This window comes from Heptranchias perlo, chromosome 20 (genome assembly GCF_035084215.1).
Source record: "Heptranchias perlo isolate sHepPer1 chromosome 20, sHepPer1.hap1, whole genome shotgun sequence".
NCBI lineage: Eukaryota > Metazoa > Chordata > Chondrichthyes > Hexanchiformes > Hexanchidae > Heptranchias > Heptranchias perlo.
Window position 1 is genome coordinate 43,542,156 of NC_090344.1, and position 16,877 is coordinate 43,559,032.

The 16,877-nt window shown below is 45.2% G+C and overlaps 1 protein-coding gene across 1 annotated transcript in view; it reads right to left on the minus strand.

Moving 5' to 3' along the window:
• Nucleotides 1–16,877, minus strand: part of LOC137335767 (inactive carboxypeptidase-like protein X2) — a 66,650-nt gene that overhangs the window by 29,901 nt on the left and 19,872 nt on the right. Inside the window, exons 7-8 of the mRNA XM_068001119.1 lie at nucleotides 16,466–16,546; nucleotides 9,478–9,552 (exon numbers count right to left, since the gene is read on the minus strand). Coding sequence (XP_067857220.1) covers nucleotides 9,478–9,552; nucleotides 16,466–16,546 — 156 coding nt within the window. The remainder of the gene's footprint in view (nucleotides 1–9,477; nucleotides 9,553–16,465; nucleotides 16,547–16,877) is intronic.

The following is a 16,877-nucleotide window of genomic DNA, read 5'->3' on the forward strand; positions in this document are numbered from 1 at the left end:
CTGAAATGGTTCATGCTATTAGGACTGTAGTCTTACAGACAACAAAATCCAAAGTGCAGCAGGTTTTCAGTTTTTCAGTGACATTGTGATTGTAGTCAACATTTTTAAGTTATTCTACAATGCATATGGTTCGAATTTCATTTTTCCATTGCTAGAACCACCAGATCCCTGAGTCAACATCCAGAAGCTACCAGGCCAGCTGAAGGGAAGTCTGGGACAAGCCTGCCACAGCAAGACAGTCTGTAGCAGTGGAAGAGTTAAAATCCCTGCTAATACATGCATGCACTTCCTGTGGTCACATCTGTACTGTATTACATCTGCTCTGACACTGGTTTGGAGCTGGTGCCATGGCAGATCAGTGTAGAAGTGGGCATTAATGCCAGCAACAACACGACAGCCTCCAAAACCTCAATAAATATTGACTTTGGGTGAGGTTAATGTCATAATGGTGTATATGAACGAAAGCAGATCAGAGCTGGCAGAGGTCGTCATAAACATACAATCCCTAAGAGAACACAAGTCATGTTATGTAAGAACTGTACAAATTTAGGCTGCTGCTTTAAACACCACATAAATGGCTGTCTTTGAAGAAAGGATGTACAGATCTGGGCCTTGAGACTTTGCTTGGAGACACTGTGACTCCATGGTAGATTTTTCTTTTGGAGAAGTTGAAACAGCAACAAATTGAATGTAAAAATCTGCCAGTGTCTGCACTACTTTATTAGCTGATACTTGTAATGAAGATGTGGAGATGCCGGTGATGGACTGGGGTTGACAATTGTAAACAATTTTACAACACCAAGTTATAGTCCAGCAATTTTATTTTAAATTCACAAGCTTTCGGAGATTCTCTCCTTCCTCAGGTAAATGTTCAGGATCTCCTTGAAGCCTACGCATTTATACATATTGAATAATACATGGTGTTTACAGACTGCCCCTGCAACTGCCCGTTGCCAAGGCAATCACCGTGTTCAGACAGAGAGGTGTCATCTGCAGAACCCCCGAATACACATTCAACAAAAAAACAAACAGGGAAAAAAAAACAGAGAAAAAAAAACACAGAGAGAGGCAGAAACATCCGGAAGGCAGAGAGAGCCAGCAAATGACCCATTATATTAAAAACAGATAACATTTGTTCGCTGGTGGGGTAACGTGTAGCGTGACATGAACCCAAGATCCCGGTTGAGGCCGTCCTCATGGGTGCGGAACTTGGCTATCAATTTCTGCTCGACGATTTTGCGTTGTCGTGTGTCTCGAAGGCCGCCTTGGAGTACGCTTACCCGAAGGTCGGTGGATGAATGTCCATGACTGCTGAAGTGTTCCCCGACTGGGAGGGAACCCTCCTGTTTGGCGATTGTTGCGCGGTGTCCGTTCATCCGTTGTCGCAGCGTCTGCATGGTCTCGCCAATGTACCATGCTCTGGGGCATCCTTTCCTGCAACGTATGAGGTAGTATACGTTGCAGGAAAGGATGCCCCAGAGCATGGTACATTGGCGAGACCATGCAGACGCTGCGACAACGGATGAACGGACACCGCGCAACAATCGCCAAACAGGAGGGTTCCCTCCCAGTCGGGGAACACTTCAGCAGTCATGGACATTCATCCACCGACCTTCGGGTAAGCGTACTCCAAGGCGGCCTTCGAGACACACGACAACGCAAAATCGTCGAGCAGAAATTGATAGCCAAGTTCCGCACCCATGAGGACGGCCTCAACCGGGATCTTGGGTTCATGTCACGCTACACGTTACCCCACCAGCGAACAAATGTTATCTGTTTTTAATATAATGGGTCATTTGCTGGCTCTCTCTGCCTTCCGGATGTTTCTGCCTCTCTCTGTGTTTTTTTTTCTCTGTTTTTTTTTCCCTGTTTGTTTTTTTGTTGAATGTGTATTCGGGGGTTCTGCAGATGACACCTCTCTGTCTGAACACGGTGATTGCCTTGGCAACGGGCAGTTGCAGGGGCAGTCTGTAAACACCATGTATTATTCAATATGTATAAATGCGTAGGCTTCAAGGAGATCCTGAACATTTACCTGAGGAAGGAGAGAATCTCCGAAAGCTTGTGAATTTAAAATAAAATTGCTGGACTATAACTTGGTGTTGTAAAATTGTTTACACTTGTAATGAAGGCTGTCGATGGCTTCTATCACATTCTGTAAAATTTCTAATGTCTGAAGAGACGGAGAGTGAGAAGTTCTGCCTCGAATCCAACTTTTCTCTCCTAAATAGTTAGTTGAAGGATAACTCCCTGTTTCAAATAATGCTTTGCTGATATTCTCTACAGTGTAACCAATAGCAACAGACATAATGGAGTAGACTTTGTCATAGACTACACAGCCAGGAGAATTCCCCCTCCCCCACGGGTTTAAAGTTTTACTTTGCACTCATCCTTTGCCATGTTCTAACCCTCACCATTAAAGTTGCAACTTCAAAATAACCTGATATTGGTCTCCCCCCACTCTCTGTTGCACCTAAATATTGTTCCTTATCTGCCAGTATTTCTGCATACAGATGCATATCTATGGTGTTAAAGGCCAGTCTTTCCAGATTAATGCAGTCTGCTCCTGTTTATTCAAAGTTGCTTTTTTCCTCAAAAAATATTCAAATTATCAAAAACAGTTTAAATGAAGCAACTTTGAATTAAGGGAAGTAGATTGCATTGGCCAACTTTGCATTTTGCCAATGTGAGCCGGGTAGGGAAGGTCATCAATTTTCTGGTCCAAGTTACAAGCCTTTTTTTCCTGTTGAGACGGCTCCAAGAATCATCATCTACATGGATGCAGTGACACACAATCTGGCTGGAAGCCCTCAGAAATCAGACCAGTGGGTCTGAGCTCCAGCTACCCAAGAAATCTGCTTGTCACTTTGCTCTAGAATGGCATAGTTCAGTACCCAGGCAATCCTGAAGAATATGTATCAGAGGGACAACTTTTAACCACAACTCTCTGAAAACAATCAGACATCGCAAAGAATTGAGAAGTATGAGCTTGAACAGATAAAGTTGAGTAATGGTCAGATTTGGTGTTATGCCGTGATTTTCCTCCTCGTGCCTTTGTGAAACATTTTTCTGCAGTAAAGATTCTATATAAATGCCAGTTGTTGTGAAAGTACAGTGGAACAAGCTCAGTTCAAACCCAACCCCTCTTGCGAAGATGGAATAGGAACGTAGGAACAGGAGTAGGTCATTAAGACCCTCGAGTCTGTTGCGCCATTCAGTTAGATCATGTCTAATCTGTACCTCAACTCCATTTACCTGCTTCACTTCCATATCTCTTGATACCCCTTACCAAACAAAAATCTATCGATCTTGAAAATTTCCATTGGCCCAGCATCCACAGCCTTTTGGGGAAGAGAGTTCCACTACCCTTTGCATGAAAAATTGCTTTCTGATTTCACTCCACTCAATCCTGTCGAACACTGTTTAAGAGACTTGAACACATCTTCCAGGCTGGCACATTAGTGCAGTACTGAGGGTGTGCTGCGTTGTCGGAGGTGTCGTCTTTCGGATGGGACGTTAAACCGAGGCCCCGTCTGCCCTCTCAGGTGGTCGTAAAAGATCCCATGGCACTATTTGGAGAAGAACAGGTGAATTCCCCTGGTGTCCTGGCCAACAGTTATGCCTCAACCAACACCTAAAATAGATTATCTGGCCATTATCTCATTGCTGTTTGTGGGACCTTGCTCTGCACAAATCGGCTGCCTCATTTCCGACATTACAACAGTGACGAGATTTCATAGGTGATTCATTGGCTGTAAAGCGCTTTGGGATTTTCTGAGGCTGTGAAAGGTGCTATATAAATGCAAGTCTTTCTTTCTTTCTTTCGTTCATTCATAAGGCCAATGATGAATACTTAATAAGTGATGACAAATGAGTTTGCTTTCTCAACTGTGTTGGACCATTGTCTGCTTCTTACAAACCTCACCCGATCTTGAGGTACAGTACCTCGTAACCAGTGTACATACCTAGAATTTTATAATATGTGTTTAGCTGTGAGACGGCGCTATAAATCACACACGTATGTATATTCTCTTCCATTTGGGTTGAGCAGTTTACAGAGATTTCATGGACATGAATACTTTGGACCATTCATCCCTTGAAATGTCTCTGTACCACAAAGTGGATGGCTACATTCATGGGATGAAAAAACACAACTTGCAGTCCCACACTTTGTCCCCCTTTGTTTCATGCAGTGGGTGTTGTAGTAAGAGTGAAAGAGGATTGGAACTCCTTTTAGGTAATGCAGACATTCTTCCTTGCTTAAAGCAGGTCAGAATCCAACCAACAAGGAATATTAAAGCAGGTCAGGCGCTTTTCTTAAAAATGTGTCCTTGTCCCTGGGTCTTTTACTCAGCAATGTGTTTTAGAAAATTCAACTTGGATTTTTTCATTGTCGTGTGACATTAGATAAAGTATGAGTAATTAATTTCATTTTAACAAAAGCTCTTCTCAAACAGCAGAACCAATGCAGCTGATCAACACTGATTTATTCACCCAGTACCAGACCCTGGGTGCATCACTATGCCATTATTTTTCTTTCTAAGTCCATTGGAAGTATCATAGTTTATTTATGAAATTCAATGGAGGATTTTAATTTGAAAATGTGGTGCTCAGTGCGATGTCAAACTTTGATTATTAATGAGCATTGCTCTCCAGAGTCACTTGGTTCCGTTCTGTATTCTATATTGATTGTCCAGTACGAGCTTGGCTTGGTTGGTAGAACTCTTGACTTTGGGTCAGAAGGTTGCGGGCTTGGGCCCCTTTTGAGGGTTTTCGCTCATAATCTAGGCTGACTCTTTAGTCCAGTACTCAGAGAGTGTTGCACTATCGGGAGGTGCCATCCTACAGATGAGACATCAAACCGAAATTCTGCCTGCCAATTCCGATTTATTCAGATGTATGTTAAAGGGCCCATGACACTATGGGAAGGGCAGGGATTTCACCAGGTGCCATGGTCAACATTTCTCTTTCAAGCAACTTATCAAAAACACAGATTGACTGCTGATCCATCTCTTTGCTATTTGTGGAACGTTGCTGACTCCGTGCAGCTACCCAGTTTGCTTAAATAACCCACACAGTCAGAACATTTAAAGTAATTCATTGTGTGAAATGTTTTGAGACATTTTGATCTGGTAAGGTGCTATATAAATGGAAGTATTATTATTATTATTTTATTAGTGTCATGTCTGAATGTTCCCTTCAGTTTTCTTTCCCTCCCTGTGTTTCCCCTGACTGGGGGAGTCTGGAACCAAGGGTCACAGTCTCAGAATAAGGGGTAGGCCATTTAGGACAGAGATGAGGAGAAAGTTCTTTTCTCAGAGGGTGATGAATCTTTGGAATTCTCTACCCCAGAGGGCTGTGGAGGCTCAGTCATTAAGTACATTCAAAACAGAGATTGATAGATTTCTAGATATTAAACGCATCAAGGGATATGGAGATAGTGCAGGAAAATGGCGTTGAGGTAGAAGATCGGCAAGATTTGTGATGCAGTGTCTTGCCATTCCATACAATGCACCACCACATAGCCAAGTATACTGGTATTTTTCACATAATAAAAGGATGCTCTGACGATCAGGGTATGGTAGCATAGTGGTTAAGTTACTGGACTAGTAATCCAGAGTCATGAGTTCAAATCCTGCCATGGCAGCTGGGGAATTTAAATTCAATTAATTAAATAAAATCTGAAATTAAAATACTAGTATCAGTAATGGTGGTCATGAAACTACCAGATTGTTGTAAAAACCCATCTGGTTCACTAATGCCCTTTAGGGAAAGAAACCTGCCGTCCCGACACGGTCTGGCCTCTTTGTAACTCCAGACCCACAGCAATGTGGTTGATTCTTCATTGCCCTCTGAAATGGCCTTGCAAGCCACTCTGTTGTAAAATCTCGCTTAAAAAAAAGTCATAATAAGAATAAAACTGGACGGACCACGAGGCACCGGACACGACAAAGGCAAACCAAGCCAAGTCGACCTTGCAAAGTCCTCCTCACTAACATCTGGGGGGACTTGTGCCAAAATTGGGAGAGCTGTCCCACAGACTAGTCAAGCAACAGCCTGACATAGCCATACTCACAAAATTCTACCTTTCAGCCAACATCCCAGACTCTTCCATCACCATCCCTGGGTATTTTCTGTCCCACCGGCAGGACAGACCCACCAGAGGTGGCGGTACAGTGATATACAGGCAGAAGGGAGTCCTCAACATTGACTCCAGACCCCATGAAATCTCATGGCATCAGGTCAAACATGGGCAAGGAAACCTCCTGCTGATTACCACCTACCGCCCTCCTTCAGCTGATGAATCAGTCCTCCTCCATGTTGAACACCACTTGGAGGAAGAACTGAGGGTAGCAAGGGCACAGAATGTACTCTGGGTGGGGGACTTCAATATCCATCACCAAGAGTGGCTCGGTAGCACCACTGTTGGCCGAGTCCTGAAGGACATAGCTGCTAGACTGGGCCTGCGGCAGGTGGTGAGCGAACCAACACGAGGGCAAAACTTACTTGACCTCGTCCTCACCAATCTACCTGTCGCAAATGCATCTGTCCATCATAGTATTGGTAGGAGTGACCACCGCACAGTCCTCGTGGAGACGAAGTCCCGTCCTCGCACTGAGGACACCATTCAACGTGTTGTGTGGCACTACCACCATGCTAAATGGGATAGATTCAGAACAGATCTAGCAGCTCAAAATTGGGCATCCATGAGGAGCTGTGGGCCATCAGTAGCAGCAGAATTGTATTCCAGCACAATCTGTAACCTCATGGCCCAGTATATTCCTCACTCTACCATTACCAACAAGTCGGGATCAGCCCTGGTTCAATGAGGAGTGTAGAAGAGCATGCCAGGAGCAGCACCAGGCGTACCTAAAAATGAGGTGCCAACCTGGTGAAGCTACAACTCAGGACTACATGCACGCTAAACAGCAGAAGCAACATGCTATAGACAGAGCTAAGCGATTCCACAACCAACAGATTAGATCAAAGCTCTGCAGTCCTGCCACATCCAGTCGTGAATGGTGGTGGACAATTAAACAACTAATGGGAGGAGGAGGCTCTGCAAACATCCCCATCCTCAATGATGGCAGAGTCCAGCACGTGAGTGCAAAAGACAAGGCTGAAGCGTTTGCAACCATCTTCAGCCAGAAGTGTCGAGTGGATGATCCATCTCGGCCTCCTCCCGATATCCCCACCATCACAGAAGCCAGTCTTCAGCCAATTCGATTCACTCCACGTGATATCAAGAAACGACTGAGTGAACTGGATACAGCAAAGGCTATGGGCCCTGACAACATCCCAGCTGTAGTGCTGAAGACTTGTGCTCCAGAACTATCTGCACCTCTAGCCAAGCTGTTTCAGTACAGCTACAACACTGGCATCTACCCGACAATGTGGAAAATTGCCCAGGTATGTCCCGTCCACAAAAAGCAGGACAAATCCAATCCGGCCAATTACCGCCCCATCAGTCTACTCTCAATCATCAGCAAAGTGATGGAAGGTGCCATCAAGCGGCACTTACTCACCAATAACCTGCTCACCGATGCTCAGTTTGGGTTCCGCCAGGACCACTCGGCTCCAGACCTCATGACAGCCTTGGTCCAAACATGGACAAAACAGCTGAATTCCAGAGGTGAGTTGAGAGTGACTGTCCTTGACATCAAGGCAGCATTTGACCGAGTGTGGCACCAAGGAGCCCAAATTGAATTCAGTGGGAATCAGGGGGAAAACTCTCCAGTGGCTGGAGTCATACCTAGCACAAAGGAAGATGGTAGTGGTTGTTGGAGGCCAATTATCTCAGCCTCAGGACATTGCTGCAGGAGTTCCTCAGGGCAGTGTCCTTGGCTCAATCATCTTCAGCTGCTTCATCAATGACCTTCCCTCCATCATAAGGTCAGAAATGGGGATGTTCGCTCATGATTGCACAGTGTTCAGTCCCATTCGCAACCCCTCAAATAATGAAGCAGTCTGAGCCCGCATGCGGCAAGACTTGGACAACATCCAGGCTTGGGCTCATAAGTGGCAAGTAACATTCGTGCCAGACAAGTGCCAGGCAATGACCATCTCCAACAAGAGAGAGTCAAACCACCTCCCCTTGACATTCAACGGCATTACCATCGCTGAATCCCCCACCATCAACGTCCTGGGGATCACCATTGACCAGAAACTTAACTGGACCAGTCATATAAATACTGTGGCTACAAGAGCAGGTCAGAGGTTGGGTATCTTGCAGCGAGTGACTCACCTCCTGACTGCCCAAAGCCTTTCCACCATCCACAAGGCACAAGTCAGGAGTGTGATGGAATACTCTCCATTTGCTTGGATGAGTGCAGCTCCAACAACACTCAAGAAGCTTGACACCATCCAGGACAAAGCAGCCCGCTTGATTGGCACCCCATCCACCACCCTAAACATTCACTCCCTTCACCACCGGCGCACAGTGGCTGTAGTGTGTACCATCCACAGGATGCACTGCAGCAACTCGCCAAGACTGCTTCGACAGCACCTCCCAAACCCGTGACCTCTACCACCTAGAAGGACAAGGGCAGCAGGCACATGGGAACAACACCACCTGCATGTTCGCCTTCAAGTCACACACCATCCTGACTTGGAAATATATCGCCGTTCCTTCATCGTCGCTGGGTCAAAATCCTGGAACTCCCTTCCTAACAGCACTGTGGGAGAACCTTCACCACATGGACTGCAGTGGTTCAAGAAGGCGGCTCACCACCACCTTCTCAAGGGCAATTAAGGATGGGCAATAAATGCCGGCCTCGCCAGCGACGCCCACATCCCATGAACGAATAAAAAAAAAAAATTATTGCACAGTATTAGTGCTGGACTACTCACTTGGTAGAAAGCTGATGACAAAGGAACCACAGAAACTCACTGTATCACAACCACCCATGAGCATCTTTGAGCAACTCCAGAAACATTGTTTGCTAATCCCAAAGAAAGGCACAACATCAGCTAATATTGCATGCTGTCACCAACATCTGGAATCAATTCATTTGCTCCATGACCTGCAGCCCACTTCAGCTCATCTTAAACCAATGCCAAAACCTGATGAACTATGAACAACATGTACCTAGCCGTATGGGGGCAGGGGAGAGGGCCACAGGTATTATGTCAGAGTTCACTAGACTAGAAGATTTTCCTGCCCTATAACTCAAATGGCTGAGTGTTCAAATCCCAAAAACATTCCCAGCGTTCCCAGGGCTCTTTTTTGTTCCTAAATTCCTCTTGGAAATGAGGTGTTCCACCTTCGAGAGGTGTAAGAGACACTCAAACTATTCAGTGGGCTGTAAAGGTCATGCCTCCTGTTAGACAATGATAGAGCAGTCGTCAGCCTGTACCACTGAACTGAATAGAAGACAATGTGAACCGGCAATCAGCCGATGTGGGGAGAAATGTTAACAATCAAATAGAAACAATAAATCCAGCATAATTCAACAGCCTCAAAAGAATTTTACTCACTTTTTCCTAGTGGTGGCAAATATTCATCTGGGTCTATCTCCTCCGGAATCTTTTTCCTAGGTTTCTTAGGTTTCACTGCAAAATATAGAATAAGAGTCACTACAGTAATTCTTCTTAGACATCCCTAATTCTCTGAGCCACGAGTGTACCGTACTTTTTGTAGCCAGTTGAATTGTGAGCGTTCAGTCTATATCGTAACCCTCAGTCCTGAATGTGCAGTCCATCTTGTAAGCCTAAATCAAAAGTGTTCAGTCCATATCCTAACTCTTAACCCTCTGAGTACTCAGTATCCCGTCTTTCTTTCTTTTTCAATTTTCTCCACTTCTGAAGACAATGACTCTTTGCAATTTGTGTGGTTCCATCGACACCCATGGCCCAGCAGGATTTTACTCACATGGCCATTCTTTGGATATGAGCCTTAAAGGTGATTGTTGGCAGCCAATTTGATGGAGCCTAATCGTGTCCTCATCTGATGTTCGCACATGCGTGATTTCCATTAGGCGTCAATGAATAGTGATCAGGAATGGAAACCCTGGCTGATATCTTCCTTTTCTAGCCCAGCAGTGTTGAGGACAAATGAATTGTGACAAATGCTGCCAGACCGGGAATCGTACCTTGGATTTCCTAGTCTGTATGTTCCCAGACCATGCAGGAGCAGCAGTACACTCTCTAATTCTAGGTACTCAGTGTTTAGCACACTTAACCCTCTAGGTATTCAATGTCAGGTACACCCTTTAAATTAAATAATTCAAATCGAAGGAAGTCTGTAAATATTGCAATTTACATATTTGATACTGTTTGGAACCTTGTGCTGTCCCTGCAGTACCTGTTCCCTTAGAAACAGTGGGTGAAACTTACCAAGATGATGGACTGATTCTGACCTGAGTCACTGAAGGTATGCTATAACTCTTGTTTAGGAAGCAGTCATAAAGGCAATAAATGTTCACAAATGTGCTGCGATGTATAAGGTTGCTATTGGTCACTAACATGCACTGCATCTCTGCTTAGAACTTCGGTAAATCCACTCGCTGCTGAAGTAACTTTGTTGAAAAGAATTGTCAACTGTTGCCTTCCTATCCCTATCCAATGGTCACTTTCTTTTGATCGCTTGCCAAAGCTGCCTCTTGAAACATCTGTGAATCCTCCTTTCTACCCTCTTCTATCCTTATGGTTCAGTTGTCTGCCCTCCTTAATAGGAAGCTGACATTTTTGCTTCACTTTTCCTTTCTAAATATACTCTTGATGATTTGGGCAAAGAACTACCCACTATTGCTCCATATTGCTCGATCAGTTTTTATCTAAGCCCTATCTATCAGATCCCCCACTCTCTGGATAGTAATAAGGCTTCTGGTCCAGATGACATATTTCTTAATGGGCTCAAGTTTTGTGCCTCTGGATTTATCCCCGTGCTACACTATCTACTCATTCTCCCTTTCTTTCCTTCTCCTTGGAAAGTTACTCATAATCGCCCTATCCCAAAGAAAGTTGATTTCTTTATCCTTCCAACTAGTGGCCCTATTGCTCTTGCACAAAGCTCTTTCTAAAGTTATGGAAGCAGTTGTTAACTTGAAATTATCCATGTCCTTGAAGGTTCATGACTTCTGGTAAGACTTTCATCATAACTGTCCGTTGGTGGTCTTATTGTCTAACCGAAGAGCCTCTGGAATTCTGCTCTTGAACTCTTGAATGATTCTTTGTCATCATTTCCAAAGCCTTTAACAGGACTTGTCACCGTGCAATTCTAAACAAGTTAGCATCATGCAATTGCCCACCTAAGCTATGTTCAGGCTCTAAGTTCATTTCAAATAGCTCAATGTCTGCGGCAGGTAATTGTTCATCTTCTGATTCTTTTAACATCAACTCAGTTATTCGGCACAACTCTATCCTCTTTTCCAGTCCATTCCTTCTCCATATCTATGGCCTCTTCCACTCAGCACCCATTTTTATCTACTCTATTGCTTATCTTTGCACTCTGCGCTCATCTCCTTCTTTCAGCGCACAGAACCTTGACTGTGCCTGCACTGTAATGGACCGAATCATAACATCTTTATCTCCTTTGATGGGACAATGAAAGTCTAGATTGGTTCAGTTCTTTGAAGGCACACTTTCTTGCTGGACCTGGCAAGTCCAGTCAGTATCTATCAGCTTTGCCTTTTGATGGTTTCACCTTGGTTCTTCTTTATTTACAGAAATTCTTGGGCTCACTGCCTCCTCTGACCTCAAATGGAATTCCCATATCTACTCCATTGCTAATACTGCATCTCGGAACCTCAGGTTCATCTTCATGTCACATTTCTTCCCTCCTCTCAATAAAGTATAACTCTCTATAAGAATGTACTCAAGACTTGCATACCACTCCCATATGTGGGAAGACTCTTCCAACACCTCTCTCAGATTCTTGGATAGAAGAAAAAGCTTGTTATCTATTAGGCAATCCTTCTTTCGCCTCCAGACTGTAATCTTTCTGTCTCGAACATAACCTTTTTTGTTTGTCATTTTGTCGAATCAACTATGATGCTTCAATGAACAGACTTTATTTTTCTTGTTTGACTCCAAACAGATCTTCCTGCATGTTCTTCCTCCTTCTTCCATCCTCTCTCCATTCTCCATCTATCCTCATTGTGTTGAAACAAAACTCACTGCATGTTTCCCAGTCGAACTCATTCTTTCTCAGATCCTCAAACCTGTAGAACTTCTCAGCTGCCTCAGTCTTTTGCTTCTGTTTCAATATTTTATAACCCAAGCTGTTGTCAACTAACCACTACTTGCTGATTTACCTCATCTTTTGGCAAAAAGAGTGGGAAAGAAGATGAGGTAAATCAGGAAGTGGTGGCCCTGAGGCCATGACCCTTCACCTAGGTTTCTCAATTTAAAAAATCTTTACATTAGATAGGAGTTTTTATCTTTAATGTAACAGGAAGCAAAGCTATAGTGCCAATCAAAATCAGGCACTGACTTTGGTTTTAACAGTAACAGTACTTAATGGTTCAATATTGGCAGTGACATGGGATTCAAATAAAGTGATTGCACACACTGAAACTAGGAAACCTGAGCAGGGATTGGGTTGTGTGAGATAGTGTTATGAGAAGAGCATGTTACAGACAGATGTATATGGAATGCGGTGTAAAGGTTACTGTGGAGCAAAGGATGGAGACCTCCCTCCCCCTTCCCACTGTCCACAATTACATTATTGTTCAAGATTACATTATTATTCCAGGATGTTTGTCTGTTACTATTCATACAATACACTCACTTTTTTTTGGACTTGGGAGTTATATTTCTTTTAACTCCCCACTGATTTCTCCAAGCCACACACCTCGTCTGTCCAAAAGAGTAGGCGTGTGACCAGACCTCCATCAATGCTGCAATGAGGAGCTGCTCATTTTTGCCTATGTCAGTTTATCTATTGATTTCTTTATTACGGGTCACAGTACACCTACAGGGTTAATACTGGTTTCTGCTAGCTGTTTCTGCAAGCAATAGGAAAGTACATTACAGCCTAGGTCACTTCAACAGTATTCTTCCTTGGATGTATTTCTGGACACCTTTCTGCTCAGATGTGCTTGTCACAATTTTGAATCCTTTGGTCATTTTTTTCATGAAAGGGCTTGGACCTGAGCTATGTTAAGATGTGTTTTCTTTAGCAAAAACTTGTCTCAAAGAGGTTAGCTTCCCAAGGCAGTCCTGTGCTGAGTGCAGGTCAGCAGGTAGAGGATTGGTAATTACAATGGGAGATGGGGAGTTGTTTCTTTGAGACCCAATGGACAATTCACGGTCCCTGTATAGTTATTCAGAGACACACTTTGCACCTTGGTGTTGAAAATCTTTTGTTATCTCTGTGGGTACAGTGAGACTTTTGAAAATCAGAATAAAGATGTCAAATGGGAATTGAGCTCTTGAAGGCTTCAAAAGGAGTGAACTGCTGTTCAGAGGTTGTGCTTTTAAGTTGAGGTAGGTAATCCACCAAAACTGGCTAGCGTACATGTGTCTTTATTTTTGTAATAGTACACAAGCAGAAGTTATACTGACTGTACCAAATATCTCTGATCATACTCAGTGTTGTGTATGTTTTGCCGATTGTGGATTCAACCAATTTAGGAATTGAACCGAATGTTATTGTGCCTTGTGCGAACTCGATCTACCTTCAGAAAGGTTAGAGTAACACGTACGCAAGACACGGGATCACAGGAGAGCTTCAATGTTATACTCCTGGGTCCCGGTACCGTACGGGGCAGCGGGAGTCAACTGCTGCAAGAAGCAGACGACCAGATCGCTTAAAGACGCGGCTAACACCACTGAATCCAAATAGATGTCTGTGGCACACTTGAATTCATTGCTGTCTTGGTTAGTTTGACATTTGAGGTACAGACAGACAGACTGAGAGCTGTCTTTGAACTTTATTGTAATGGCAGATATATTTGTGTGGAGAAACATTCTAAGCAATTGATAGCCTGTGAGTGGCTGTTGATCTAATTTAATTATAAGAGATACAGTTCTCTAATGCTTTTTGTTTCAGTACACCTTCAAAAGATGTTGAATGATATATCTGAGGCTTTAAAGCCAGCAGCGAGACTGAACTAGATCTGACTCCAAAGTAGCATTTTGCCATGTAAGAAATGAGTGACTATGGGACCAATATTAGGAGGGCGGTGGGTTGGCAGTGGGGGGTCGACTGGGCGTGTGGGTAATGCGCCCAGTGAAATCGGGGTGCTCCGCACACAATCGCAGCTTGATTGAAGGTACTCACCTTTGTTTCCGGGTTTCGCGCTGGAAAGCTGTGCAGCGGGCGGACTGCTCATGCGCAGCAAAGGCTGTCAGCTGGAGGAGCCCTATTTAAAGGGGCAGTCCTCCACTGACTGATGCTGCAGAAAATAGGCAAAATTACAGCATGGAGCAGCCCGGGGGAAGGCTGCTCCCAGGTTTAATGATACCTCACTCCAGGTCTTATTGGATGGGGTGAGAAGGAGGGGGAGGACAGAGATCTTCTCCCGGGCGGGCGGGAGGAAGCGGCCTGCCTCTGCCACCAAGAAGGCCTGGCTCGAGGTGGCAGAGGAGGTCACCAGCACCACCAACATATCGTGCACCTGCATACAGTGCAGGAGGCACTGCAATCACCTAAGTAGGTCAGCCGAAGTGAGTACACTTACTCATTCCCCTACACTCCGTCTGCCACATCACCACCCCCACCCCATATCTCCTTCTGCACTGCCAACACTACTCTATCACATCACTCCTCACAGCCACTCAAAGCTCATCCTCATCTTACCTGCACTTACTCACCTCGCCAGTACTCAATCTGCCACTACCACTCAACCCAATCCTCATACAATCTCATGGCTCTATCTCATACTCACCCTCTCATGCATCTCTTTCACGGTCAGCCTCACTCAACCTGCCACTATCTGTGCTGCAGCCACAGGGCATGCATCACATATGTGCAGTAGGAAGCGTAAGGCAAACGTGTCGTGAGCATGAAGGGGATGCACTAGGGTGTTTGAGGGTTTGTCATGGTTTTCACTTATATTTAATTTCTGATTAACTCACATTACATATTATATTGTCACCACTACTGCCACGTCTTTGCGAATCTTGTCTAGTTTGTGCAATAATGCCCTTTCCTGAGGATCACTATGAAGACCCACAACTGATGCCACCCATTGTGTCACTGCAGAGTGGGTGTTGGTGTATTTGCAGGGCTGTTTGGTGCAGACGACTGAGAGACGTCGGCCATGTCCCCGGTGGCACCCTGGAAGGATGCGAAGGAGAAGTTGTTGAGGGCAGTGGTGACTTTGACAGCGACAGGTAAGAAGATGGTGCTCGGGCCAGCCGGGAGCAGCTCGGCATGAAGGAGGCTGCAGATGTCCACGACTACATATCGAGTGACTCTGAGCCTCCATGTGCACTGCTGCTTAGAGAGGTCCAGGAAGCTGAGCCTCGGTCTGTAGACCCTGTGGCGAGGGCAGTGCCTTCTGCGACGCATCTCTCTCTGCCGTTGCCCTTCCTCCTGCTGTGCAGGTGGATATGTCACAGCACTGTGTTGTGGAGCTCCACGTGTCAGAGGTGGACGGCGTGGCCGGTGAGGCTGGTGATGCTGCTCGTCCTCCGAGGAGGTCATGACTGCAGTTACGGCGGCCCCCATCCGGACGATGTACGTTTGAGGGGGTCCGCAAGGTAGGTAAATTTGTCTGGACACCGGGGTAAGTGTGCAAGTTTGTGAATTTTATTGTTAGGAGGAGGGTGGTGGAGGCCAAACTTTGTCCAAAGTGACAGAGTGGCCTCCTGCAGTGAGTGAGGGTCTCCCCCCGACACCTGTCAAATGGACCTTTGCAGCTGCCACAGGCTGATGGCTGCAACACGTCCATTTCAACTGGGAGTGTTTCCCCCAGTACGGGAAACAGTCCCAGTTGACTTGAAAATCCCACCTCTCCTAAAATATCAGGTCAATCAGGTCTGTAAACGAAGTACCGAGTTAATTACTTTAAGTGGCACCCCACCGGCTTTAATTGCTGGCGGGAGTCCCACATGCGGGGGCTGCGCGCGCATGTCAGCGCATCACTGGGGAACCTGGAAGTGGGCGGGTTGGAGCCGGGCTCTGGACCCGCCCCGGGAATCCCTGATTTTCAGAGCTCCCCGGCCACGAACGCACCCGCTCGGGGGTGCGAAAATCGAGCCCTATGATTCAAGGAACAGTTCTTGTTGAGAGGTAGCACAGGGAGAAGCATCTTTGTTGTTTTGATGCCTGGTGTATGGGAGCAGTGACTGTCAGTAACGATACTGCCACCACACGTGTTGCTGCTAGATTTCCAGTAAGAATTGAAGAAATCAGAAAGATCATTTTATATTGTCAGATTGTCGGAAAACCCAGAGCTCAGGAAAATTAAATTAAATTCTATCATTTAACAGCCTGTGACACAATCCAGAATCCTGTGAAACACTATTACACAGACAGAAAGTTACAGTATGCAACTCTGTCATAAAAAGTACCTACACTTATCTTCTTTCCAAGGTTTTTCCTCCCATGTTTCTTCATCATCATCCGTTTTATCAGGTCTGGGCTCCTTCGGTTGTACTGAAAAACATACAGAATCCAACTTATGCTGATTTAATCGATATGTTGCCCCCCACAGTACCAGCGGCACAAAAGCAGGAGCCCACTGCTGCACCAAGGTAATGTCCTTCATTCTCATTCACTGCTGCTCACAGTTCTGCAGGTAGCATTGGGAATGGTAGCGTGGCATTCTTGTCTTATAGGCGGCTGGTAATGCCCACCCTCTCCATTCAGTTCTAATTGTCTCAGTTTACCAACTGCAAATTAAAATTGCTGCGTGAATAAACCAGGAGAAATGTAAGGAGTCTTACAACACCAGGTCATAGTCCAACAGCTTTATTTGAAATCACAA